At 38.2% G+C, this 27,784-nt stretch overlaps 1 protein-coding gene across 4 annotated transcripts in view; it reads right to left on the bottom strand.

Annotated features, from left to right (window-relative positions):
* Positions 1-1,441: 1,441 nt before the first annotated feature.
* Positions 1,442-27,784, bottom strand: part of Tmem50b (transmembrane protein 50B) — a 52,819-nt gene continuing 26,476 nt past the window's right edge. Inside the window, exons 4-7 of one of the 4 annotated variants that reach the window (XR_003301241.2) lie at positions 27,139-27,206; positions 19,329-19,421; positions 1,981-2,074; positions 1,444-1,647 (exon numbers count right to left, since the gene is read on the bottom strand). Coding sequence is in view for 3 of the 4 variants with exons in the window: in XM_026393582.2 (XP_026249367.1) it covers positions 10,610-10,655; positions 14,529-14,586; positions 19,329-19,421; positions 27,139-27,206 (265 nt within the window). In the remaining variant the exon portion in view is untranslated. Of the gene's footprint in view, positions 2,075-8,836; positions 10,656-14,528; positions 14,587-19,328; positions 19,422-27,138; positions 27,207-27,784 lie in introns of those variants that run through there. The other 3 variants (XM_026393582.2, XM_026393583.2, XM_026393584.2) reach the window with 3 other exon arrangements.

The raw sequence follows: 27,784 nt of genomic DNA on the forward strand, positions 1-27,784 counted from the left end.
TATGTGAAGTCTTTTCTCTCCTTTTAACCTTTCTTATTTGGGGCTGTTTCTGCAAAGTTTTGATATTTTTAAGTTATCCTGTCTAAACTTGTGTTTTCTTAAGTAATGCCCTGATAGAGCAGGAGATGCCTCGGGGAACTCAGCAAGAACTTTCTATGGGTATCACTGGATTCCTCGAAAAGTCCTGAGGGGATTTTCCAGAGCAGCATTAGTGCCTGGTTTATGTGATGAGTCACACTGTGTTGACTGAGGCAGGGCTGTGGGCAGTGAAGGGAATTAGCTAACAGTGGTGTTATCTGGTAAGCACACAGTGATCTGCTAGAGGCAGTGTGGGCTCCCACACAAAGGGACACAGTAGCCTTGGGCAGAAGCCCTGCAGACGGCCTTGCTTGATAGGGGGAAGAGGAGATTCCATCTGTAGTTTGATGAAATGTCTAGTGCTGGTTGGTGGAACCAGCTCCTCTCCCTCTGTTGGGTTTTATTCTGCTGGTAAGGAATTGGCTCTTTCCAACCAGGCGTTGGGTGCTTAGCCATCCAGGTTGGCAAGAGTTAAAAGGCCAGGCCTGGGGTTGCAAAACTCACTGGTAGAGAGTTCGCCAAGCATGTACAAGGCCCTGGGTTCAATCCCCAGTCCTGCAAAAAGGAAAAGAAGGACAGCTCCTAGGCCAAACACATGGATCCACTTGTGAGGCCTCTATTTTACCTATCAGGTGCACCTTGAGTTGACACAGGTTTGGAGGAAGCGTTAGGAGATGGATATTATAAGAACTTACTTTGGATGGTTTAGAAGATTTAAAATAGACGGGCTAGGGTTGTGGCTCAGAGTAGAATGCTCGCCCCCAACGTGCGAGACCCTGGGTTTGATCCTCATCACCACATAAAAATAAATAAGTGAAATAAAGGTATTGTGTCCAACTACAACTAAAAAAAATATTTAAAAAAATAGAAAAGCTTCCTCTGATGGACCATAGATGAGGCCCAGTGAGAGGCAGAGGATGAACAGTCATCTCTCAGCATCCTCAGGAGGTGGGTTCTAGAACCCTCAGATACCACAATCCACAGATGCCGAGTCCCTATAAAAATGGCCTATATTTGCATATAACCTATGTACCCCCTCCCATGTATTTTAAACCATCTCTAGATTATTTATAATCCTTAATACAATGTAATTGCTATGTAAATAGTTTAGGGAACAATGACAGGGGAAAAAGTCTGTATATGTTCAGTACAAATGTGATTTTTTTTTTAAAGAGAGAGAGAGAATTTTTTAATATTTATTTTTTAGTTTTCAGTGGACACAACATCTTTATTTTATTTTTATGTGGTGCTGAGGATCGAACCCAGCGTGCATGCCAGGCGAGCCCGCTACCGCTTGAGCCACATCCCCAGCCCCGGATGTTATTTTTTAAAAAAATATAAAGTTGGACACAATACACATTTCATTTATTTTTATATGGTGCTGAGGATTGAACCAAGTGCCCCTCATATGTGCTAGGTGAGCGCTCTACCGCTGAGCCACAACCCCAGCCTCCAGCTATGCTTTTTTTAAAAATATATTTTCAGTCAGTGGTTGGTTTGAGTCTTCGGATATGGAACCTCTTGGATGCCAAGGGAGGATTGTATAACAGAACAGGAAAGAGTTTGGACCTAAAGGGAACAGACCCATTGTTAGAAAGTAAGCTCATCCTCACAGCCCTGCTTAAAGAGGATTATAGCTTCGGCAGGGGCCAGCAGGTAGGGGCAGGTTCAGAGAAGGCTGAACTGTATTCAGGATGGATCTAATCTAGTGTCCTGGGGCAAGAGGTAGTTGTGGTTTGGGCCTTGAAAGGTGTCCCTCTTGGTTGAAGGCAGCAGCTATGTCAGTGATGCACTCAAAGTCCAGGCCCAGAGCCAATGCCATTTCCAGGGTTTGGGGGGCAGGCTGTCCAAGGCTATTCCCTCAGGGGGAAGGGGCTGACTCTGACACCAAACTTCACTGACCAGGAGTCTGCCCTTGCTGTGCATCTGCAGAAGCACCTTGAGGTCCAGATGTACAGGCCTCTCACCACTGCAGCTCAGCAGGCATGGGGCTGGCCTGTTGTTCAGGGAAGAGAACAGGAATTATTTGAATAAGTAAAATGCTCCCCTTTCTAGTATTTTCCAAAAAAGAAATGCCTCCTTCTACTTTACAAATGACTAATCAACAGGATTAATACTTGTACTAACTTGGGGTTTAATTTATAGTCAAGCTAAGTACACAAACAACATTTTTGAGTTGTGAGGAATGTTATATATCACCTGTAATAGGGCATTATCTGTGATCCACTAGCCAAACCCATCCACTCCCTGCTTTTGTCTGTGAGCCAAGAATAGTTTTTACATCTTTAAATAATTGTGGGGAAAAATGCTATTTTATCACATGTGAAACTTTTATGAAATTCAAATTTCAATGTCCACAACCTTTTACTGGAACCCAGCAAGGCTCACTCATTTATGTATCATCTAAGGCTGCTTTCACACTACATGGCAGAACTGAATAGTTGCAAGAGAGACTGTGGGGCCCCTAAAGCCTTAAATATTTACCACCTGGCTCTCTATGGAAAGTTTGCTGACTCCTGATCCATTCAATGAAATGGATATTTTGTGAGAACAAACACACCTACTCCTGTTATTTAGTTTATGCAGTGACAGGTTGACCTATTTAATACAGAGGTCAGGAGTCATGAACTATAGGAGAGGGACATTTAATTCTTCTGTGTCCTCTATAAAGCACATGATGCACTCTGCACCAGGGAAGGTGTGTCATCCTTAAAGAAAAGCAGCATCTTGAGGGACGGAAGAGCTGCCTGTTCAGCCAGTCACCACCGGATCTTCCCCAGAAGCATTTCTCAGTAGAGCCTTGGGCCTTGTATACCATCTTAGTGTCTCAGCTACCTGTGTCACTGCCCTGGCACAACTTAGCTATGAACGTGACAGAAGACTAGACACAGAGTGTAGGAGGATGCAGACAAATGGAGGAGAGCACACTCTGTACCAAGAATTTGTCCTGCAGAGATCATGCAGATTAGGTGGGCTGAGGCCCCTGCTAGCCTATAAGGAAACTGTGTGAATTAGATAAAGGCATCTATCTTCAACACTTTATTTCCAAATGCCACAGATTTTCTTTTTAACAGACACACTGCTCGCCTGGTCTATGAATGGTGGCCCCTAGAGTTCTGCGGTACATACTGGTAAGGACTGGATGCTGCAGCCCTGGGAGGTACAGCATTGGGGTGAGCTCACCACTGTACGAGATGGTGCAGAGATCCAAGATGAAGGACAGAGAAGTTTCCAGAGGAGATGGTGGGCATGGGGGTGGAGAGGTAAGGCCCTGGGGCAGGACATAGAGACACGGTAGGGACAGAGAAGGGAGACTTCTGTTGATAGGACATTGACTGATTTCCTACCCTGGAGAAATGAGTATTGCCCTCTCACCCAGAAACTAACTGCCTGCATGTGGAACAGCTCAGTTTCTAGCTGGTGACTGTATCATCCAACTCTGTGACTCATTTCATTTTACATTTTTTCTGTTCATAGTGTTCAGATTAAGTCTGCAGAGTTACTGTGCGGTCACATCTCTCTGTGAGGTGTCCCACAGCTCTCCAAAGTATATTTACTGTCTGCCAAATAGCCTGCATTGGATGTGAGAACATCCTAGCCTGTGCTTCTGTTCCGTGAGAACTGAGGCTCAACCCGGGCATTCTCCAGGTCATCCTGCCTGGAACTTCCTGCCCTTCACTGCTGAAGAAGCCTCCCTGGAGGAGGTGCCGGGAGTCAAAGTGGTTCCTTCCTCCCTTATTTTGGTTTATGGTGAGGGAAGACAGCAGGCTTCACCTGGGAGGGTGTGGGAACCAATCCATGGATGCTAGTGACCTAGGGCTTGGAACAGCCTATTACTCTGGAGAATGCTGTTTGGGGTGCCTTGCCAGCACTAAGGAAACTGAAAATGATGCAACCTAAAATTCATCCCAGTGTGGAAATACTGGGTTCCTCAATTATTAAAAAAAAGGGGGGGCCGGGGGGAGAAACAGATGGCTAGGGTTACGTTACATTCATACAGCCAGTTACAACATAAAATCACTTTCAAAAGATATTAACTGGTTTTTCTTTTAATTAAAACATGGTATAAACAACAAGTATAATAAATATAAATATTAATACATTTCATATTTGCATTCAGGGAAATATAAACAATATGATATATTCTCTGTGGATAAGTTCATTTGGGTACCTGAAAAGCATAAGAAGCCAGACGACAGAAATATAATACTAGCCACTTGGGAGGTTGAGGCAGGAGGATTACAATTTCTAAGCCAACCTGGGCAACTGAGCAAGACCTGGTCTCAAAATAAAACAAAAAGGTCTGGGAGATAACTCAGAGGCAGAAAGCTCCCAGGTTCAATTCCCAGAAACACACACACACACACACACAAAAATACTGTATCAATATTCATTTTGGGGGGAAAATACACACAGAAGCATTCAAGCATAAAAAGGCATCAGTCTGCAACATATTATCAAACACTTCAGAAAAAAATAAAGCAATTATGGTAAAATGTTAACATTCGGGAAATCTGAAGGTTATACAGAATTTTTAAAAAATTTTCTGTCTTAGGTTATTTAAAAATAAAAAGTTAATCAATATCTATACATTTACAACTTTCGTGGCTGGATATAAACACAGTGCACTTAATGTCATACTAAATCACTTTTGGCAACTGGAGTAGAAACAGATGAAAATAACCTGTTTTTAGAGTGTTCTCTCTGGTTTTCAGTCCATACCTCTAGGATAAGAGGCCAAGATGCTCCCAAATCAAAAATTTCATACACTCTACATTGGCACAAGGGTCTAGACTACATGCCCTGCAGTATTAACCTGTAGAAATTTAAAACATCCTATTTGTCACAGATAAAATATTTGGAAAGGCATGTATTTTCATCTAAAAATCCTACAAAAAGCTATTTAAGTGGTGATAAAATCGTTACAAAATAATCAGCACCTGCAGGCTCAAAACAAAAACTAGTAAACTTGAGACTCTCGTTTTTCTTAGCGTGGCACGCCACCTTGTGGCCAAAAGCTGAAAGACATCAGAGGAGGAAGGAAGCCTCTCTTAAAGGCAAAGCTATGGGGAGGGTCAGAGGGGCCCAAGTTAATTTTTCCCTATTTCCATGAACTGTGCAGGGCATTTCCTCAGAATAATTCTCAAACACACCAATAGGGAAACAGTCTCAGGGTCACATAGCTAATAAGTGGCAGAGGTAGAATGAGGGAGAAGTAAACCCACCTAACCATAAATCTACAGCCCCCAAGAATCCCGACTTCAAACCAGAATTCTCTAGAAACCAAAACTAGAGGTATTCTCCTACTGTCCCCCTCATTGACATTTTTATTCCCTAAAATCAGGCTGGCAGTGTTTTTTCCCAAAGCCTGGGCTTGGGTTAATTCTATATTCTCCTAAAGCCACCATAACAGCAACAGTTTCCTCAAATTATATTTCTCAAATGTCATGAGATCAACTTCTGGGTCTCAAGGATGGAAGGTACAATATAACTGACTCTTTCCTTCTAAAAACTTACTGCACATTTTTGAAGAGCTGTAAGGGGGAAAAAATGTACGGAAGGTTGAGAGGAGGATATTTTGACCTAGTTCAACCCAAGGATTCAGCCCAGGGTCTGCCATACTTCTTGGACACGTTTTCCTGGGTCCTGAGAGGATACAAATGTTTTATATATATATGTATATATTATATACATATGTATATAATATATATATATATGTATGTATATATTATATACATACATATATATATATATTATATACATATATCTGGGAAAATGCTGGTGGCATGAAGAGTGGGTTTGGGGGGTCAAGAAGGGCTGACTCAGGATTCCAATCAGTAAGATACTTGACCTCTCGGATCAAAGCTTTTTCCTCTGAATTGTGAGAATGGTTGGTGACCCCAGGTGAGAGAGTTCTCAGTGCTGTGTTGAGTGACCCCAGGTGAGAGAGTTCTCAGTGCTGTGTCGAGCAAGGGAATGATGCTAAAACAAGGTCCTAACATGGAATGATTAAGCTAGCAGTATTAAGAGGGGGAAAAATGATCGACCATCATAGGAATGATGAAAAAAATAACAGTATTAAAGAAAAATAAGTCATTAGAAACTCCTTAGCTACAGTACAACTTCAAACTTCATTATTCATGCTCTGTAATTGCAAGTTCACCTACTTGCTAAAATGTATTTAAGGTACTTCATGCTTAATGAAACTTCGTTTATTGTTGAATCGGAATCAGTATTTGATGGTACTTCTGGATCACTCGAGTATATGTGCAGAGACTAAGTCACTTGATGAGCTGAGGCAAGCAAAGCAAGGTTCTCCCTGCCTTCTCCTTTCCGCTTTCCCACTGTGAACAGCGACCCTTTCAGCCTGCTCAGCACCAGTGTTTTCCACACTTGGGTTCTTTCTGTGGGTGATTTCCAGCTTAAAAAATGGCCTCCCCGTGTATTGCTGAAATGCTGTCCAGCAGTGTGCCTTAGGGAGATCTGTTAGGGGTTATGGCGAACAAGGAAGCTTAAGCACATGTTATGGCACCACAAATCCAATGGAGGTGAGTCAACAATATATATCAAATAAGGCGTCTTTAGACATAAATACACATAACAGAGTTTTATATTCATCAGCCAAACACAATATTGAGACCAGAAGCTCTCAGGAACCTACCCTGTCTTTCCCCTAGAGATGATGAATTCAAGACAGTGCTCTCGAATTCAGAGTCCACTGCAACTTTATAGAACCCACCTACTGAGAATATCAAGAATTGACTATACTTGGAAAGTTTCAAATTTAAGGTAAAAGGGAAAGAGGTGGAGGACAAAATATTTTGGGACTGGTAATAATGAAATCCAGGGGATGGGTTAAAATGACAGACATTAATTAGCTTAATTTAATCACTCCATGTTGTATTCAAACATCCTATACCACTTTGCACCTCATCAATTCATAAACTATAATTTATCAATACATAATTTTTAAAAGTATGAATTTTTTAAAAAGGAATTCAGGCATGAGACCCTTTGGATATTAAACCACCAGACTCAGCACACAAATTAGTTCACTTATAACAAAATGGAAAATTATTATTTCTAAGAAAACGGGGATGGGCTATGAAAACAAAAATCGTGTCACGATTCCCTCAAGGTTAAAAAAAAAAACTCTAGGATTAAATAAGCATGTTCTGATTTTCTTCAGTAATTCTTCAGAAAAACATTGCAACTATCAAACACAGCAGGCTAGGAGGTAGAGAGGGAAGATGGGAGGGGAGGGGAGGGGAGTGGGGATAGTAGGGGATAGGAAAGGTAGCAGAATACAACAGTCACTAATATGCCATCATGTAAAAATGTGAGTATGTAACAGATGTGATTCTGCAATCTGTATTTGGGGTAAAAAAGGGAGTTCAAAACCCAATTGAGTCAAATGTATGAAAGATGATATATCATGAGCTCTGTAATGTTTTGAACATCAATAAAAAAAATAAAATGATTGAAAAAATTAAAAAAAAACACAGCAGGCTATTCTTTTATTCTCAGAGAAATAAGGAAAAATAATCAACTGAGTGACTCAATTGCTGGGCTGGGGCTGTAGGTACAGCACATGCTTGGCATGCACAAGGCCCTGGGTTTGTTGCCCAGCATCAAAAAAATACTAATTTCTACTTCAAGTAGTTTCTACTTCAATTTCTCATCTTTCCTATCTTAACAAATGATACAGTGAAGAAATTGATTTGAATAGCACAACCTTAACTGGAGTATCTTCTAACAAAATGTAAGGCAGTGCACAGTAGTGCATACCTGTAATCCCAGCAACTCAGGAGGCTGAGGCAGGAGAATTACAAGTTCAAGGCCAGCCTGGATATCTTAGCAAGATCCTGTTTCAAAATTTAAAAATTTTAAAAGGCTGTGAGTGCACGGGGGATGTGGCTCAGGGATAGAGTACTTCCCTAGCATGACAAGGCCATCTTCAATCCTTAGTACAGCAAAAAAAAAAAAAGTTTACAGAATAAAATTAGCCTTAGGTGTTTCTCCTCCAGGGCTTAAATGAGTTATCACTTGACCTTAAAATATGTAAAAGTAGCCCCAAACTTCCACAAACTTTAACCAAAATCCAATTGAGTGCTGATAGGAGAGAAGCATGGAAGAATTAAGATAAATTTATACAACTGGCAGGAATTCATCTGAAGGAATTTTAATCTATAAAGAAGCAATGCAGGGCTGGGGATGTGGCTCAAGCGGTAGCGCGCTCGCCTGGCATGCGTGCGGCCCGGGTTCGATCCTCAGCACCACATACCAACAAAGATGTTGTGTCCGCCGAGAACTAAAAATAAATATTAAAAATTCTCTCTCCTTTCTCTCTTGCTCTCTCCCCTCTCTCACTCTCTCTTTAAAAAAAAAAAAAAAAAAAAAAAAAAGAAGCAATGCAAACAAATACTCTTGAGTTGACATCATACCAGACCCCCGTCTTCTATCAGGGAAGAATAGAGAACATGAGTTCACTGTGTCTGCATTGCACACTCCAGGGTTCTTGCTGAAGAGGACAAGTTAGTGGTTTGAATTGACCTTTCAGTCCTCAAAACTCATTATGGTAATGCATGTCAATGTCTTAGGAGAAAAAATTATGTAATGGGAAAATCCAGCCTGTTTTTTTTTTTTTTAATCAATGGAAACACAAAGACTACAACAAGGATCTTAGAGACAATTTATACAATAGAATACTCTGATAATGGTAGTCCACACGCAAAAGACATTCAGACTCAACAGCCACTGAACCTGGGTAACAGCGAGACCTTTATTAAGGGAATCACATGTGTCTTTAAATGATTACCAAGGATCCTACTAACTCACAGTCTCTGTGAGGTGGATACTAACATTATCTCTCTTTTTCTTTAATGAGAAAATAAACACAGGAAATTAAATGACTTGCTCACAATTAAAAAGCAAATTCATGTCAGAGTCAAGAACAGAAAAGACCACACCACCACTTTCAGTCGGTCTTCAGGGATGCCCTTCATAAACCTTTACACCAACATCTTACAGTCTTGGCATTATTTCTCCTTATTTTATAAGGACGAACTGTTTTGTTGTTCAGTATACTTAAACAAGTAAAAGTGAACAGCAAACCAATCTTTATGGTCCGTTTTCTCCAACACACAATATTAAATGTATGAGCAGTCATGTGCATTGCATTGCGACAGGTGATAAGGCTGGGAACAAGTCATCAGTCTTATGATTGATTCTCTGGAAGCAAGACAAAGCTTACTGCCGTTTTAGGAAACAAGAAAGAAGTAAGATGGCATCTAGACAAAAGGCACAGCATTCTGCAATTGCTTCATTCGCTGCCCACAGCAAGTCCTCTCAGAGAGGAGACAGGAGTTATGCAAGATAAGGGATTGCATTAAAAGTTGCATATACTACCATTGTACCATTCTGTTTTACAGCAAAAGGCTCTATAAAACCCCTCTGGGGAAAAGTGCAACATAAAATCTTTATAACAAAGGAAAGCAAAAGTGTCCCAAAAGGCCCATAGAAATATACAGTGCAAATACAGGATTTCAAACTCGGTAAAGAAGTTTTGGATCAGAGTGAACTTTTAGTTGAAGATAAATTTTGTAGCAACTGTTCACCCAAAGCTTGAGAGCCAGAACAAAAAGAGACTTGCAGTCTGTCTCTAAATGGATGAAATGCCTAAATTTTCACTAGGTCATAAAATCTCGTCTGGGAAGAAGCTTTATCTTTAAACTAGTTATTTTATTTTATTTTTTTAAAAATATGGTTCATGCTTCTAAACTGCAGCTGTCTCAAGCTTGCCTGCTATGGAACCATGTAATGTCAGATAATGACAGGCTGTCAAAAGATAACCTGGTAGATCATTTAAGCTGCTTTTACAGGAAGAACATGCTGAGCTGCCTTATAGCCTTTACATTAACCATACAAACAGAGTTTATATGATTATCCACTATCCTTTCCCAGATAAAGTCATATTAAAGGAATTCTTTTTAAAAGAAACTTTCAAACTAGTCCTTTGAGCATTTAAAAAATCTTCATATAAAAGTCCACTTCTTTAATATATAGGAACAAACATTTTCCCTTAAAAAATCCCATTTGTAAGCCAAAATAAATTACAACTTGCAGAAATACCTTTTTTAATGGCTCAATGCTTACTCCAATGTACATGGAGCTATATTTTTTGCACATCTTCAGAAACTGGAGACACTGAGACAGAGTATTTACCTCTAAACATGATGACATAACCCTGGCTCAGGGAACAGATCAAGCTCTAAGTCTCGGGAATAAAAAACTGATACTCATCATCCAATCTATACAGTCTTATATTATGTACATATTAACAGTCTAGTCAATGAAAAAAAAGGACAGGAATTTCAGAAAACTATTTCAAAACTCAGGCACAAAAATGTAAAGAAACTAAACATTTAATGTACAATCTATTCCATTTGGCAATGTGTAAATTATATCAAGAGATAAAAACCTATCTACAAATAGGATATAACAAAAGGAAAATGTGATTTAAGAAGTGATCTCAGGTCCAGAGCTCTTCGGTTCTTCCAAATTTGTAGATCAGAGTGCTTAAAAAAATACGAATACAAATCATGAGAAACAAATGAATGAGTGACACAGAATCTGTTTTCTAAATATACTTTGATGGGTACTTTGCATTCATTTATAAAACTAAATGAAAGATCATGGTGGAGGTATCTAAATTCACTTATTTTGTAAAGCAGCTTAATCATGATGGCTGAGTTTAAGTATTCCTTCTTAAAGCCTAGAAAGTTATTACATAGGAAACTTGTAGGGGAAAGAGACATTTCTCATAGTGGCAGTCCTTGGGGCCATTTTACATCTCAGGGGCCCGCTATATCTGAGTTACAGTCGCCAAAGCTTCTTTATTCTTTTAACAAATCATTATTGTATGCTCAGGACTGGCTACATGTCAGGCCCTGGCTAAGTGTTGGGATATGACTGAGTCAAAATGCACAAATTTGCTTCCTAATGCAGCTAAAAGCCTAGGGAGGATGACAATCAAATAAATGTAAAAGTCCAACTGAAAAAAAAAAAAAGCCACAAAGGAGCAGCACACAAATAACATAAGAGGGAAATATAAGGATGTGACCTACTCAGAAAAGTCAAGAAAATTTTCCTGAGGAAGTGGTGACTGAAGCAAGATCCAAAAGAAGAGGGAATTGTCTGCAAAGCTGGAGGAAGGAACAGAGAGATGGGACCATGAGGACATGCTGCATGTGTTGAATTTGAAATGTCAACAACCCGAGCAGAGATGTTAAGTAAGAATCTAGATAGACTTTAGACCTGGAAACACACCCACAATCATCGGCATATAAGCAATAACTGAAATTCTAAGCATAAATGAGCTCATCTAGAGAGGAGAAGAGCAAGAAGACAAGAGTGAGCCTAGAACAGAGCCTTAAGAAACTTTAAAAGGTATGGTCAGGGAATGTGTGTCAGCTTGCAGGAGTGGCCAGTAGGAGGGGCTGTGACCCAATGTGCTATTCCTGGTGCTAAGAAGAGGCCTAGCACATGGACACACAAAGGCTGGCCTGACAATTTGCCAGCCCCTGGGCCCAGCACACAGGTGATGCAGCTGTCACTGTCCACCTGAGCACAAGTCTTAATGCACACAAGGTTCTTGCTCATCTAGTTGTCATTTATGTGGATTTACCTACCACCTCAAACAAGTGCACTTAAATCTAAACAAACAACTGAACTTAAATCTAATCCCTAAAAAATACTGCCTAAAACGTCCTCATGAAAATTTACTGGATCTCCCGAAGGCTGTCAGTCACATGCCAAGAAATTCGATCACAAAATAGCAGGAACTCAAACATCTTTCAAAATCAGGAGTGTCCAGGCAACAGTGCAGTAAGAGGAAACCCAGATAAAACATGGGCGTCTCCCTGAGTTCTGAGTACAGGGAACCCAGAGTGGTGACTTCAAGGCAAAGTACAGAAAGTCATGCAGAGGGAGCCCAGGAGAGCCATGGGGTGGCCACTGCATATTCACTGAGTACTGATCAGCAGGTACACTGAGGAAACTACGCAATCAGGAAAAGAAAAGCCCCCTGGGTCCCACAGGGCTGGGAGGAACGCCCAGTTTCCCACACAGAGTGGAGACACTTCAGGACAATGGAACATCAGAGTATAGGAAGGAACACTCAGAAGGTAGTACTAGGAAGGGGACAAATTAGTCCTGGACAAAAGCTGCTCTGGTGTTGCCTAACCAAGCTTTAAAAGAAAAAAAAAAAAGAAAAGACTTGATAGGGTCAAGCCATTTCCAAGTGACCTATGTGCATCCCAGAACAAAGTTGAAAAATATTTGTGAAATAAAAAATCCAACCCCAACAAATTGCATGTAAAGCAGCAAGTAGGTGAAAATAGATGCAAACTGAAAAGTAAACAGAAGCAGAAATAATCAACAGAAGCAAACCCAGAAATGACAAAGGCAATTAGACAAAGGCAATGAAATAGTTGGAAACATACCCAGTATGACCAAGAGGATAGAAGAAGACGAGAGTACATTAAGGAGAGACAAGGAAAATATAAAAAGACTTAAATCAAGCTTCTAGAGATGATAAATATGTGATATAAAAATGTCACAGGATGGGATTAATAGTAGATTAGAAGTCTATGAGTCTAGACTTCTGTTAGGAGTCCATTGGAAGTGAGCCTAAAGATCCAAAGGTAGACACTGTTCAGACTGAACCAGTGAGAGAAAAACAACAACTGAATATGAGTGAGCTGCGCCAGTACTGGTGGCAGGTGCAGTGGGTCCAGCTGCAGTGGGTCAGCTCAAGAGGCTGAGGCAGGAGGAGTTCAAGGCCAGTCTGGGCCACATGGTGTGAGATCCTATCTCTTTAAAAAGAGGAGGAGGAAGAGGAGGAGGTGGGGAGAAGGAGAAGCAGAAGAAGTGGAAGCAGAAGCAGAAACAGCAAAAGAAACAGAAGCAGCAGCAGCAGAAGAAGAAGCTGAAGCAAAAACTGCAGCAGCAGAAGCAGAAACTGCAGCAGCAGAAGCAGCAGTAGAAACAGAAGCAGAAGCAGAAACTACAGAAGCAGAAGCAGCAGCAAAGAAGCAGAAGAAAAAACTGCAGAAGCAGAAGCAGCAGTAGCAGCAGAAGCAGAACCACAGAAGCAGCAGCAGCAGCAGCAGAAGCAGCAGCAGAAGTAGAAACAGAAGAAGCAGAGAAGGAGGAGGAGGAAGCACTGATACAGAAGAAGAAGAGGAGGAAGAAGGGAGAGGAGGAAGAGAAGGAGGACGGGGGAATATTTGAAGAAATAAGGGCTGAAAAGAGTCCAAATTTGACGAAAACCATAAACCACAAATCCAAGAAACTCAATAAACTCTAATCAGAAGAAATATGAAGAAACTGCACCACAGCACATCATAACTTTATTGCTTAAAACGAGTGACAAAGTTCTTCAAGGCTTAGATCTTACTTAACGGATGCCTAAAATACCTATGTTGACAGCAAGACATTTGCTCTGAAACACAGAATACAGGTGTCACTCTGGAGGTGGAGGCTTCTTAGAAGATTTCCCCTAAAAGAACACTTTGGGGGGTGAGCAGGGGGTACTGGGAAATAGACTCAGGGGCACTCAACCAATGAGCCACATCCCCAGTCTTATTTTGTATTTTATTTAGAGACAGGGTCTCACTGAGTTGCTAAGCACCACGCAGTTGCTAAGGCTGGCTTTGAATTCATGATCCCCCTGACTCAGCCTCCAGGCCACTGGGATTATAGGTATATGCCACTGTGCCCAGCTTCCTTTTTATTTTTGAGATAGGATCGACTCAGATGCCCAGGCTGCCTGGCACTTGTAATCCTCCTGTCTCAGCCTCTTGAGTTGCTAAGATTACAGATGTGCACCATCACACCTGTAATATCATTTTTATACCTGCTTTAATTTATCTTAAGAACTCAATTAGAAAGCTCAAATCCTACCAGGGTTGGGATATAACATGCATACTGTGTATTAATTCTAATTTTTCCTTTTTCTTATTTTTCATAAAGGTACACATGTGTTGTTTTTGTTGTAGTTTAATAAAGCAAGTGTCTACGTTCAAATCCCTGCTTGCATTTACTAGCTGGGTATCGTTAAGTAAGCTCTGAACCTTATTTCCTTATCTATAAAATGGGACTAACACCTGTTATACATATATTGAAGTATTAAATGGTAACATATATATTATTATGAATTAAAAGGTAACAAATATATAAAGTATCCAGCTGAGGTCTTGGCACATGGCAGGACCTCTAATTAAAAGGCCTGTATGTGCTCTTACGTAACAGTGGCATTTTTTATTGTTTCAAGCAGTCCTATCCTTTCTAACTAATACAAGGGACTCCTGTATGTTCCATGCACATGCTGCTCTTATAGAAGAACTGACATTTCTGTGTCACAGAAGTAAAGAAATTAAGCAACTTACCTAAAAAATATAAGAGCATTTTGAAAAAAGACAGCTAGTCCCGGATAAACATCAGTATCTGCACATGCAAAGTAAAATGGATTAGAAGATTACAAAGACAAATGGCAGTAAGAAAGTCGGTGCCAATCATAATGACATACTCTACATATTAGAACATACTACTGTTATTAATACACCAACTCTAAGACATCCATAATGAAACTGAAATAATAAAACACCAATTTCATTCTCCCAAAGATGGCTCTTAGCAGATTTTCTTTTTGTCTAAAGTAATTGCTATGGTTTTAACTATTTTGATCCCAAAAGTTTGAGACCAGCCTGGGCAATCTAACAAGACCCAGTTTCAAAAACAAAACAAACAAACCAGTGCTAAAGAATCAGTCTTTTTTTTGTTTTGTTTTGTTTTGGTTTGGTTTGGTTTTTGGTGAGGTTGGGGAGTACTGGAGTTAAGATTAGGAGCATTTTGCCACTGAGCTACATCCCCAGTCCTTTCTATTTTTTATTTTGATTCAGGGTCTAACCAAGTTGCTAAGGCTGGCCTCCAACGTACCATCTCCTCAGCCTCCTGAATGGCTAAGATATAAGTATGTGCCACCACACCTGGCCAGCTTGTCCCTTTGCTTCCTATGACCAATACAGAAATATAAAATGGGGTTTGGAATGTAGCAATTCTCTAGAAATTTAAAATGATAGAAAGATACAAAATAAAATTTTAATTTTTTATAGTTTTCTAATGTATTTTCTTTCATGAATTCAGGAGTTATATTGTACAAATATGACCTATATCATTTTTTTCACTGACTCTATCCTGGAGGAAATAGTTTCTATTTTCATAGGAAGAGAAAAAAAAGCAGAAACTACTTAAATTTTTTGGATAATTAACTTTTGTTAAACTATACAGATTAATTAAAAAATACTGGACAGGATGAAGAAACTGGTTTAACTTTTCGTTTTAAGCATCATAGCAAACAAAAGAGAGTTCCAAGTTTAACCCCAATTCCTGGGACTGAATCCTAATTCTATCATGGACTAATAAACAATATGACCTTATGCAAATTACTTAATCTCAGTACATCTTGGTTTCCTTATATGTAAAATGGGTATTATGGGCATCTATCCCACAAAGAGTCAAAATTAAATGAATGTCTATGTATACTGTCTAGGTACCTGGTTCCTTAAATGGTACAGGTTGAAATATATCTTATCCAAAATACTCAGGACCAAAAACCATTTCACATTTCATATTTTTTCAGATTTTGGAATATTTGCATAATAATGAAATAATTTGAGAGTTCTACCAAAGTCTAAACAGAAATTCAGTTATGTTTCATGTACACCTTATACAATAATAGTCTGAAGGTGATTTTATACAATATTTTCAGTGCACCTATGTTTTGACTATAACTCATCACATGAGGCCATGTAAAATTTTCCACTTGTGACATCATGTCAGCAATTAAAAAGTTTTTGATTTTGGAGCATTCTTGATCTCAGGTTTTCCTGTTAGTGATGTTCAACCTACATACATATAAATTAACAGCTGCAATTATGAATATTAACAATTTTAAAAAATTGTACAGTAAAAGATTGGAAACATGTAATAAATGTCTTCTGAAATAAAAGTATATTCACTATATAAATAGAAGATTATAGGCTGGGGATATAGCTCAGTTGGTAGAGTACTTGCCTTTTATGCTCAAGGCCCTGGGTTTAATTCCCAGCACCAAAAAAAAAAAAAAAAAGAAGAAGAAGAAGAAGAAGAAGAAGAAGAAGATCACATAAAATGAGCAATGCTGTTGAAATAAGATGAGATCCATAATTAAGAAATTTCTCAAAATGCACTAGTTCTTGGGGCTGGAGTCGGAGCTCAGTGGTTGAGTGCTCACCTCGAATGCATGAGGCACTGGGTTCAATCATTAGCACCATGTAAAATAAAGATATTGTGTCCATTTACAACTAAAAAAAAAAAAATTTTTTTTTTTAATGCACTAGTTTTTAGGCTAGTGGCAGAGTGCTTGCCTAGCATGTGTGAGGCCCTGGGTTTGATTCTCAGCACCGCATATAAATAAATAAAACAAAGGTCCATCAACAACTAAAAATTTTTTTTAATTAAAAAAAAATAAAAATAAAAATGTACTAGTTCTTGAAGATTAAGATAGAGCCAATGAGTGTACAGCCTTTATAAAAAACACTTCCCTACACACCTTACAGAAATGACAAGTTATTCCCATTTTCACTATAGAAACTGGAAAATGTTATGTGCTGCTTGAAGTAACTGTTAAAATAAGCAGAAGGTCATCAAACTACAAAAAAGTACCCCAAAACTTACCTCAGTATACAAACTGAAACCTAATTTAGAAATGTATTCTTTATAATGTAAGATTTCTCTATTTTGCTTCTGTGTTCAGCCTATTAAGCTTGCTGTTCCTGCTGCTGGATGAAGCTCTCTGAACCTGTATGGTTTGGGTACTGCCCAATTCATGAATCATTCTTTGCCCAAATAAACTGTTCAAGTGTCAAGTTTTCATTTAACATAACTATACAGACCTTTCAAGGAAATCAGAGATACCAACTCACCCTTCAGAGATAAAATGGGCTTAAAATATATTTTCCTATAGAAAATAGGCAGATACACTTGTGGTTGCCTAGGGTTGGGGAAGAGAGGTAATGGGGGAATAACTGCATAATGGGCATGAGATGTTTTATTGAGTGATAAGAATGTTCTCAACTGGGAGAACAACTCTGTAAATATTCTAAAAATACTGAATTGTACACTTTAAATAGATGAATTATAGGTTATGTAAATTTCATGTCAATGAAGCTATTTTTTAAAAAGTACTTTCCTTCTGTTGATCTTTATCCTAGAACCATGTGCTCTATTAGTGTATGTTTTTTGGATGCTAGGGATTGAACCAAAGGGCCTCCACCCCTAAGCTGTACCACCAGCCTTCTATCAGTAATTTTTATTGGGGTACTGGGGATACTTCAAGAATGCTTAAACAGTGAGACATACCCAGGCCTTTTTATTTTTTATTTTGAGACACGGTCTTGCTAAATTGCCGAGGCTGGCCTTAAACTTGCAATCCTCCTGCCTCAGCCTTCCAAGTCACTGGGATTACAGGCATGCACCACCATGATCAGCTCTATTCATATTTTTAATTAACTAAAATAACACATTTTAGATCTATTTGGTGAGCAATGTTATTTAAATATTAGTCAACCACAGTCCTCTTGAACTCTCAATTAAAACTTGTACCATATGAAAAACAAAGGCATTCCAAAAATCTTTGGAATGATCAGTATCAATCAATGAGATTTAAGAAATACTATCAAAAGTATTCAAAGATCAGCTGTGGGTCAGGATAAAAATATGTGACCATTAGGGAAGTACATAGAGATTCCAGAGGTAGAGAGGTCAGAGGACAAATAAATGTTCTCTGAAACCAACTCCTATATTTGGGAAGAGCCCATGAAACAGGCTCTTGGATGCTTCCAGAGAGATTGGACTCTGCTTTTTAACTCCAACCTGGATGAAAAGCTTTTGCACCTGGCACAGTCAGAATATTCAAAATGGTGATATTCAGAATGGTGATATAAAGGCAGATTCTCTACATTAACTGTTTCTGCAGGAAGGGTACACATATCTTTGCTCCTACCCTTAAAAACTCCTCTTTGTGGAAACTTAAAAAGAACAGGCTTAAGTTGGAAAGGATGTCAGTAGAAAATATTGGATCCACAGCCCTTGTCTGAAATCCTGAGGGCAAGATAAGCATCAGAATTCAGAATTTTTCAGATTTAAGAACAGAAACATAAAACATGTATGTTACATAGCACCCCCAGTGGGTCCGAACTAGCATCCCCAAAATCTAACATATTTGTTTTATTTATTTTTATAATGGGGATTAAATCCAGGGTTCTTTACCACTGAGCTATATCCCAAGTTGCTCTTATTATTTTATTTTATTTACTTATCCATCCATCCATCCATTCATTCATTCATTGGTACTGGGGATTGAACTCCTGGGTACTTGGACCACTGAGCCACATCCCCAGCCTTATTTTGTATTTTATTTAGAAACAGGGTCTCACTGAGTTGCTTAGCACCTCACCTTTGCTAAGGCTGGCTTTGAACTCTCAATCCTCCTGCCTCAGCCCCCCAAGGTGATAGGATTACAGGTGTGCACCACCATGCCTGGCCTTATTTTTAATTTGAGAAAGGATCTTGCTAAATTGCTGAGGCTGGCCTCAAACTTGTGATCATCCTGCCTCTTGTCTCTGGGTAGCTGGGATTATAGGCATGCATCACCATGCCTGGCTTCAAATTCATTCTTGCAATAAAACATTTAAATACATTAAATGGGATAAAGACCTATTGTACTGCCTGTCATTTTAGGTCAGGTTTTCCTGTCAAACCAGTTGATGAAAAACTTGATTTTGAACATTTTATGGATTTCAGAATTGTGTAGATGAGAACTAACTACAGATCTATACTGGTTTCTCATTTTTACCAGAGTAACCCCCAGTAAATGGCCTCTAGTGGAAGAGACTGGCTGTCCAAGATAAGGAAAAGAATCAAAACTCCAGAGACGGCTGAAAGATCAGCCTTCGTCAGTGGCTGGGATTTCCTAACTGAAGCCATCCTGTTGCGCAGTATAAGCTTTATTAATGACTAGCGACTCTCCATGCAGAGGAATAGCTTCCAGCTAACTCAATAATTACACTAAATTTTACTCCAGGTGGACTAAGTCCAATATGAAAGACATCTGAATTTATCCTATGAAATAAAGGAGTAATACTTACTTTGGGTAACATATGCACCAAAAAGAATCCACATGGAAGCAATTAGTGACCCAAACATCAACATGAAACCAATGAAGAGCCAAACTCGAGCACCTGTATAAATAAGAGGCTTTATGATTTTGTTCATTTTTGCAGCTCTGTAATGGCTTAAGAATACAGAACACTAGAAACACTATTTATATAATATATATTTTGGGTTTTTTTCCCTTTCCCCTCACTTCCTCTTATATGTAATTTTGTATAACAATGAGGGCCTCCTTCCATTTCCATGCAATTTCCCTTCTCTCTCCCTTTCCCTCCCACCTCTCGTCCCTGTTTAATGTTAATCTTCTTCTCATGCTCTTCCTCCCTGCTCTGTTCTTAGTTGTTCTCCTTATATCAAAGAAGACATTTGGCATTTGTTTTTTAGGGATTGGCTAGCTTCACTTAGCATAATCTGCTCTAATGCCATCCATTTTCCTGCAAATTCCATGATTTTGTCATTTTTTAGTGCAGAGTAATACTCCATTGTGTATAAATGCCACATTTTTTTATCCATTCATCTATTGAAGGGCATCTAGGTTGGTTCCACAGTCTAGCTATTGTGAATTGTGCTGCTATGAACATTGATGTAGCAGTATCCCTGTAGTATGCTCTTTTTAGGTCTTTAGGGAATAGACCAAGAAGGGGAATAGCTGGGTCAAATGGTGGTTCCATTCCCAGCTTTCCAAGAAATCTCCATACTGCTTTCCAAATTAGCCGCACCAATTTGTAGTCCCACCAGCAATGTACAAATGTACCCTTTTCCCCACATCCTCACCAGCACTTGTTGATGTTTGACTTCATAATGGCTGCCAATCTTACTGGAGTAAGATGGTATCTTAGGGTGGTTTTGATTTGTATTTCTCTGACTGCTAGAGATGGTGAGCATTTTTTCATGTGCTTGTTGATTGATTGTATGTCCTCCTCTGAGAAGTGTCTGTTCAGGTCCTTGGCCCATTTGTTGATTGGGTTATTTGTTTTCTTATTGTTTAATTTTTTGAGTTCTTTGTATACTCTGGATATTAGGGCTCTATCTGAAGTGTGAGGAGTAAAAATTTGTTCCCAGGATGTAGGCTCCCTATTTACCTCTCTTATTGTTTCTCTTGCTGAGAAAAAAAAACTTTATAGTTTGAGTAAGTCCCATTTGTTGATTCTTGTTATTAACTCTTGTGCTATGGGTGTCCTATTAAGGAATTTGGAGCCTGACCCCACAATATGTAGATCGGAGCCAACTTTTTCTTCTATCAGACGCAGAGTCTCTGATTTGATATCAAGCTCTTTGATCCATTTTGAGTTAACTTATGAATTACCGTAGATGGGGTAGAGAGAGAAGATGGCAGGGGAAGGGAGGGGGGGCGGATAGTAGAGGATAGGAAAGGCAGCAGAACATATCAGACACTAGTATGGCAATATGTAAAAAAGTGGATGTGTAACCGATGTGATTCTGCAATCTGTATACGGGGTAAAAATGGGAGTTCATAACCCACTTGAATCAAATGTGTGAAATATGATATGTCAAGAACTATGTAATGTTTTGAACAACCAATAAAAAAATATATATTTTGCACATATTTATATAAATCTATTACAGTAATTAACTGAAAATTTAAAATACACTCATACCAAAAAAATAAACCCCTAAAAGGGATTAAATCATACCTGGAAAGGGAAAAAGAAAGAAAAGTTACCTTTTTACTAGCTAGAGGAATTAGTATCTGAGAAAACTAGGCAAACTGCCTTGGTAATTAATTATTCAATTAAATTCATCTATTAAACCCTAACTGGAAAAGTATCCTGTTATATATTCATCAATATAATTGCTTTATTATAAGTATCATATGTGTACTGCAGATAGCCATCACCAGGCAGAAATGAACAAGGACCTACATGTTCTCTTTTAATCAATGATAAGCTTCTAAAAAGTACACCATCCTTAATATGGTATAAATAGCTGCTACTATTCAAACTCTTTACATCTGAGGCAGCCAACCTATACCACATACTCTTGGAAAGGTCAAGGTCAGAAGTGTCTCTTCAACCCTGGATTGTGCAGAATTCTAGAATCTCAATAACAAAATCATCTGAACACCAAGTGCACTCAGCACGTTTTTAAGGAAGCTGGTCAATACTGTGTCAGACCCTGTTTCACATGCACATGACTGCCCATTTCTCTGTAGAAAAGTAACAAAGTTCTGATGATATGAAAATAAAATCTTAGCCAATTTTCATAACTGGAAACTAAATTTTCCTCAACTGCAGTTATTCTGTTACTAAGTGTATATGAATACCATATATTTAGACAACACATAGGCAAGAAATGCTGATCAAAACTCAGCATACGGGCTGGGGATGTGGCTCAAGCGGTAGCGCGCTTGCCTGGCATGTGTGCGCCCGGGTTCGATCCTCAGCACCACATACAAACAAAGATGTTGTGTCCGCGGAAAACTAAAAAATAAATATTTAAAAAAAAAAATTCTCTCTCTCCTTCTCTCTCTCTCTCTGTTAAAAAAAAAAAAATCATTACTTAAAAAAAAAAAGAAACAGAAACACCAAGAAAAATCCTTTAAAAAAAAAAAAAACCTCAGTATAGGAGCTGGAAATATAACTCAGTTGGTAGAGTACTTGCCTCATGTGCACAAGACTCTGGGTTTAACCCCCAGCACCATAAAAAAACCAACAACAACAACAAAAAAAAAAAAAAAAAAAAAAAAAAAAAAACTCAGCATGGTTAGAATGGATGATTTTTGAAAGAAATAGACCTCTAGCTGATTTAATTTTATTAGGCAAAGCAGCAGCTCTCCAGAAATATATAATTAAGTTTCATTCCTTGGAGAAAGACAACTTCCTCTAAACCATATATAATCATAGCTTTTATCTAAAAATGAATAAAAGGAACTATTTTTTAAAAACCTTGTAATTATTTTCCATCATGTCCTTTACATATACCCATACATGTTAAACTTTCTAATAGAATTAAACAAGAAAAAAATTTCTCTTGAAAAATGAGTCTGCTACCAAAAGCAACATACAGAATGCAATACCCATCAAAACACTAATGACATTCTTCACAGAACTAGAAAAAACAGTCCTAAAATTCATTTGGAAGAATATAAGACCCAGAATAGCCAAAGCAATTTCAAAAAAACAATGCTAGATATATCACAATACCTGACTTCAAACTATACTACACAACCATAGTAACAAAAATGCATGGTTCTGGCATAAAAACAGACACACTGACCATGGTACAGAATAGAAGACACAGAGACAAACCCACACATTTACAGTCATCTGATCCTTGCCAAAGGTGCCAAAAACATACACTGGAAAAGAGACAGCCTTTTTAACATACGGTACTGGGGAAACTGGTTATCCATACGTAGATAAATAAAACCAGATCCCTATCTCTCATCCTACACAAAAGTCAACTCAAAATGGATCAAAGACCTTGGAATCAGACCATAAACTATGCAACTCCTCCTATAAATAAAACTGGATCCCTATCTCTCATCCTACACAAAAGTCAACTCAAAATGGATCAAAGACCTTAGAATCAGACCATAAACTATGCAACTCCTCCTAGAAGAAAAGAGAGGATCAACACTCCAGCTTTTAAGTACAGGCAATGACTTTCTTTTTTTTTTTTTTTTTTAAGAGAGAAAGAATTTTTAATATTTATTTTTTAGTTCTCGGCAGACACAACATCTTTGTTGGTATGTGGTGCTGAGGATCGAACCCGGGCCGCACACATGCCAGGCGAGCACGCTACCGCCTGAGCCACATCCCCAGCCAGGCAATGACTTTCTTAATAGTATCCCTTGAAGCCCAGGAAATACTGCCAAGAGTTAATAAATGGGATGGCATCAAATTAAAAAGCTTCTGTACAGCAAAGGGAAGCAATTAGTAATGTGAAGAAAGAACCCACAGAATGAGAGAAAATCTTTGGTAGATACTCTTCTGACAGAGATTAATATCTAGAATACATAAGAGCTCAAAGAACTTTACACCAAAAAAATCAAATAACCCAATTAATAAAGGGGCAAATGAATTAAACAAACACTTGACAAAAGAAATACAAACAACCAAAAAATACATGAAAAAAAATGTTCAACATCATCAGAAATTAGGGAAATGCAAATCAAAACCACCCTGAGATTTCATCTCACACCAGTTAGAATGGCTTTAATCAAGAATACAAATAATAATAAACGCTGGAGAGGGTATGAAGAAAAACACTTCGGGCGCAACTGTAAAGTAGTACAAGCACTATGGAAATCAGTATGAAGTTTCCTCAAAAAACTAAAGTATGGACTCTCCATATGACCCAGCTATACCACTCCTCAGTATTTATCCTGAAGAATTAAAGTCATCTTACTACAGTGATATGGGCATACCCATGTTTATGGCAGCACAATTCACAACAGCCAAACTATGGAACCAGCATAGATGTCCATCAACAGGTAAGTAGATAAAGAAAATGTGGTGTATATACCCACAATGGAATTCTATTCAGTCATAAATAAAAATGAAATTATGTCATTTCCAGGAAAATGGATGGAACTAGAGACCTTCATGTTAAGCAAAATAAGTAAAACTCAGAAGGTCAAGACTTATAAGTTTTCTCTCATATGCAGAAACTAGAGTAAAAAAAAGGAAAAGAAAGTTGGCGTGGACTGCCTAAAAATCAAAGGAATGTTAGTAGAGGAAAGGGACCAAGAGGTAGAAAGAAAGGAGGGAGGGGGGAAGTGCTAGGGAGTGATAGTGGACAGATTATATTGTTATATTATGTGCATGTACAAATATGTAACAACAAATCCCATTTTATACAACTATAATGCATCAATAAAAAATGTGAAAAAAACAAGTGTGCTTTTGTTTAGCAAAAAAATAAAACTATAACATTTTCCCTCTTTTGCTTTGGCTACCAGAAAGCTCAGAGTTAAGGTTAACAAACAATTAAGAACATCTATCTTGTCCCACATTTTAGGTACAAAGATTTTTCCACCTACTTTCTGTTCCTTTTTATAGCTTTATTATATAATATTTATAGTACACTTAGTATAGTCCATTTATAGTATATTTATTATTTTGATACTTTCCTACTAATTCTTCAGGAATTAAATAGTTTACAAATACATGTAAGTACTGTGAAAACTTGGTAGGGACTATAAAACAGTTTACCCTTAATTTTTGAAGCACTAGATAAAACTTGGTACCACATATAAACATAAATGTGAATTTTAACCCATAGAACAAAACAGCAACAATCACTGAGTGAGGGTAAAAAGTATGAACTTGGGAACTAGACATAGACCCAAAGGGAAATACAAACTCCATCTTTATTTTTCTATAAAAAAAGAGATAATATTAACCATCCATAGCAATGTCTGTGAAACATTCTTTAATAACAACAATCAAAGAGGTGGGTGCAACAGCACACACCTATAATTCCAGCTGCCTGAGAGGTTCAGGTACGAGGATCACAAGTTAAAGGCCAGCCTGGGCAATTTAATGTGACCCTGATTCAAAGTTGGGGATGTGGCTCAGTGGTGAGGCCCCCTAGATTCAATCTCAGTAATACAAAAAAATAAAAATGACCAAATAAATTATTGTATGTTCTTCACACAACATTTTCACTTGCTAATTAATACCTGCTGCTACTTTCTTCACCCTCTCTTGCTCTCTCTTTTTTTTTTCTTTTAGCTTGGCAGCACTGGGGATTGAACCCAGGACCTTATGCATGCTAGGCTAGTGCTCTACCACTGGGCTACATCCAGTCTTGTTTTTTTTTGTTGTTGTTGTTTTTAATATTTTTTAGTTGTAGATGGACACTATACCTTTATTTGTCTATTTTTATGTGGTGCCGGGGATCGAACCCAGTGCCTCACACATGCTAGGCAAGTGCTCTTTACTGAGCCACAACCCCAGCCCCTATACCTAATCTTTTTTTTTTTTTTTTCCGAGAAAGGTTCTCACCAAGTTGCCCAGGCTGAGCTCAAACTTGCAATCCTCCTGCCTCAGTCTCACAAATTGGGATTATAGGCATGTTCCACCACACCCAGCTGCCCTCCCTCATTCTTGACATTTCTGCTGAGTGAGTATATGCATACACACACACACACACACACACACACACACACACACACAAGTGTGAGCATACACATCTAAAAAGTGAGTGCACAAACACACAGACACAAATGTTTGTATTGTGCACTTTTACCTTAGGTTTATCTGTCATCTGTCACCATACCTTCCCTTTCCAATTTTGGCTTAAATCTCAGTAGCAATAAGGCTATAAAATCTATATCATTTAAAGCATCATGTAGAAAGAAAGCTAAGTTATTCACAGCTCCTTTATTTGGTTTGAAAAGTTATGATGCTAACTATATGACTCCATTTATATCAAAGTATAGAAAAGGCAAAAACTACAGTGTTAGAAAACAGATAAACAGTAGCCAGGAAGTGGGGGGAAGGAGATTAACTACAAAAGAGCATGAAGATATTCATATGATTATAGCAGTAATTATACAAACTGTAAAAATCAGCAAAGTAATTCACTTTAAATTGGTGAATTTTATGGTACATAAATTATATTCAATCAAGCTGACAAAAATAAATAAAAGATACTATATGACATTCAGTCAAAGGAACCACAGGGCTTTATCCTAGAAATAAGCACACCTTCGTGGCTTAAAGCAAGGGCTCTGGAGCCAGATAGTCAATGTTCAATCCTGGCTCCACCACATCCATGCTTCGTGATTTTCGACAAGTTATTTATTAAAGTTCTCCGAGTCTTAGTTCCTTCATCTACAAATGAGGACAATAAGAGAACTTACTTCATAGGAGTATTATGATAACTAGTGAGTTAATGCTGCAAAGCACATAGGAAATCCCTAGTGTACAGTGACCGTTCTACAAGTATTTGTTATGACTCTTAATCATTCTTTAAAACTGCCTTTCCCACCTACTCCAAATTTCCAACCATGACCAAAATCACCCTTCCTGCTCCTTGTAGGTTAGAAATCATTTCTCACCTGTGCCTTTTACACAGGGTACTAAAACTCCACTGAAAACAAACCCCTGGATACTAACAGAACATGTTGTAACCTAAAAAAGGAAAAATACTATTGGATGACAATTCAAAAGAATTCAAATTACCAAAAAATAATTTATTTGTACACAAACAGCATGTCTCTTCTAAATAATTTTGTTGCAGTTATTGGGGTGGGTACTCATGTAATCAGAATTGAACATGAAAAGCCCTGTAGCCCTAACATGTTCATTACCATGCTGTCAGTGACCAAAGCCAGCTATCTCCTACGAAATATCATTGGTCAACATTATGGAAAAGATTAAACCTATCATTAGCACTATAAGAGTAACCTAGAGTCCATGATATATTGATTTTGAATAGTAACATTTTATATACAACATTTTATAAACCACAGGCAGTTTAATAAGACAAAACAGGACTAACTTTCTTAAGAACCTGAAGAACACTAAAACTTGTTTGAAAGTTAATAAAAAATGTTCTAGGGCTGGGACTGTGGCTCAGCAATAGGGTGCTCGCCTAGCATGGGCAGGACCCCGGTTCGATCCTTAGCACCACATACAAATAAAGGAATTGTGTTGTGTCCATCTACACCTAAAAAAATAAATATAAGAAAAATTAAAAATTAAAAATGTTCTATATCATTATTACCAGTATAAAGACTCATAAGAAGTTGGTTTTTCTGCTGATAAGTTCCCATTTTGATAGCATCCATTAAATAGCTCAAAGTGCTTTTACCTGTTCTTCCTAGACAGCCGCTTTCATAGCTGTCACCTCTCACCTGAGCGTTGGACACAGCATTTATCCTAGAACACAAAATGATCCAGTGAGCTTCATGCTATTAAAATTCTCATAGGTATTTACCTATCACTTAGAAGGGAAACAGATTCTTTCCTAACTTGAGTCAGTATTGAAATAACTAAACATTTTTTAATTATTTTTTAAGATGTTAATGCACCATTATTTTCTTCATTTATTTATATGCCGTGCTGAGAATCCAACCCAGTGCCTCACACATGCTAGGCAAGTACTCTACCACTGAGCCACAGCCCCAGCCCCCTAAACATGCCTTGTAATTTAGCAAAAATCCTAGTGGATAGAAATAAGTTTATTTTCTTCCCAAGGTCACTCAGAAAATATACTTTTTATAAGAGATTCTATCATTTATCTCCAGAGATTATGGGAAAGCAATCAATTTTCTCATTTCTTTGCCTATTTTACAGTTATACAGGAATGATTCAGGTTAGTTATCCCATCTTAGGGTTCTCATTATAAACAAGTGTTAAAACAGGGGTTGTGAGTGTAGCTCAGTTGTAGAACATGTACTTAGCACATGTAAGGGCCTGGGTTCAATCCCAATATCATAAAAGAAAAGGGGAAAAAA

The sequence above is a fragment of the Urocitellus parryii genome, chromosome 2 (genome assembly GCF_045843805.1).
Source record: "Urocitellus parryii isolate mUroPar1 chromosome 2, mUroPar1.hap1, whole genome shotgun sequence".
Lineage (NCBI taxonomy): Eukaryota > Metazoa > Chordata > Mammalia > Rodentia > Sciuridae > Urocitellus > Urocitellus parryii.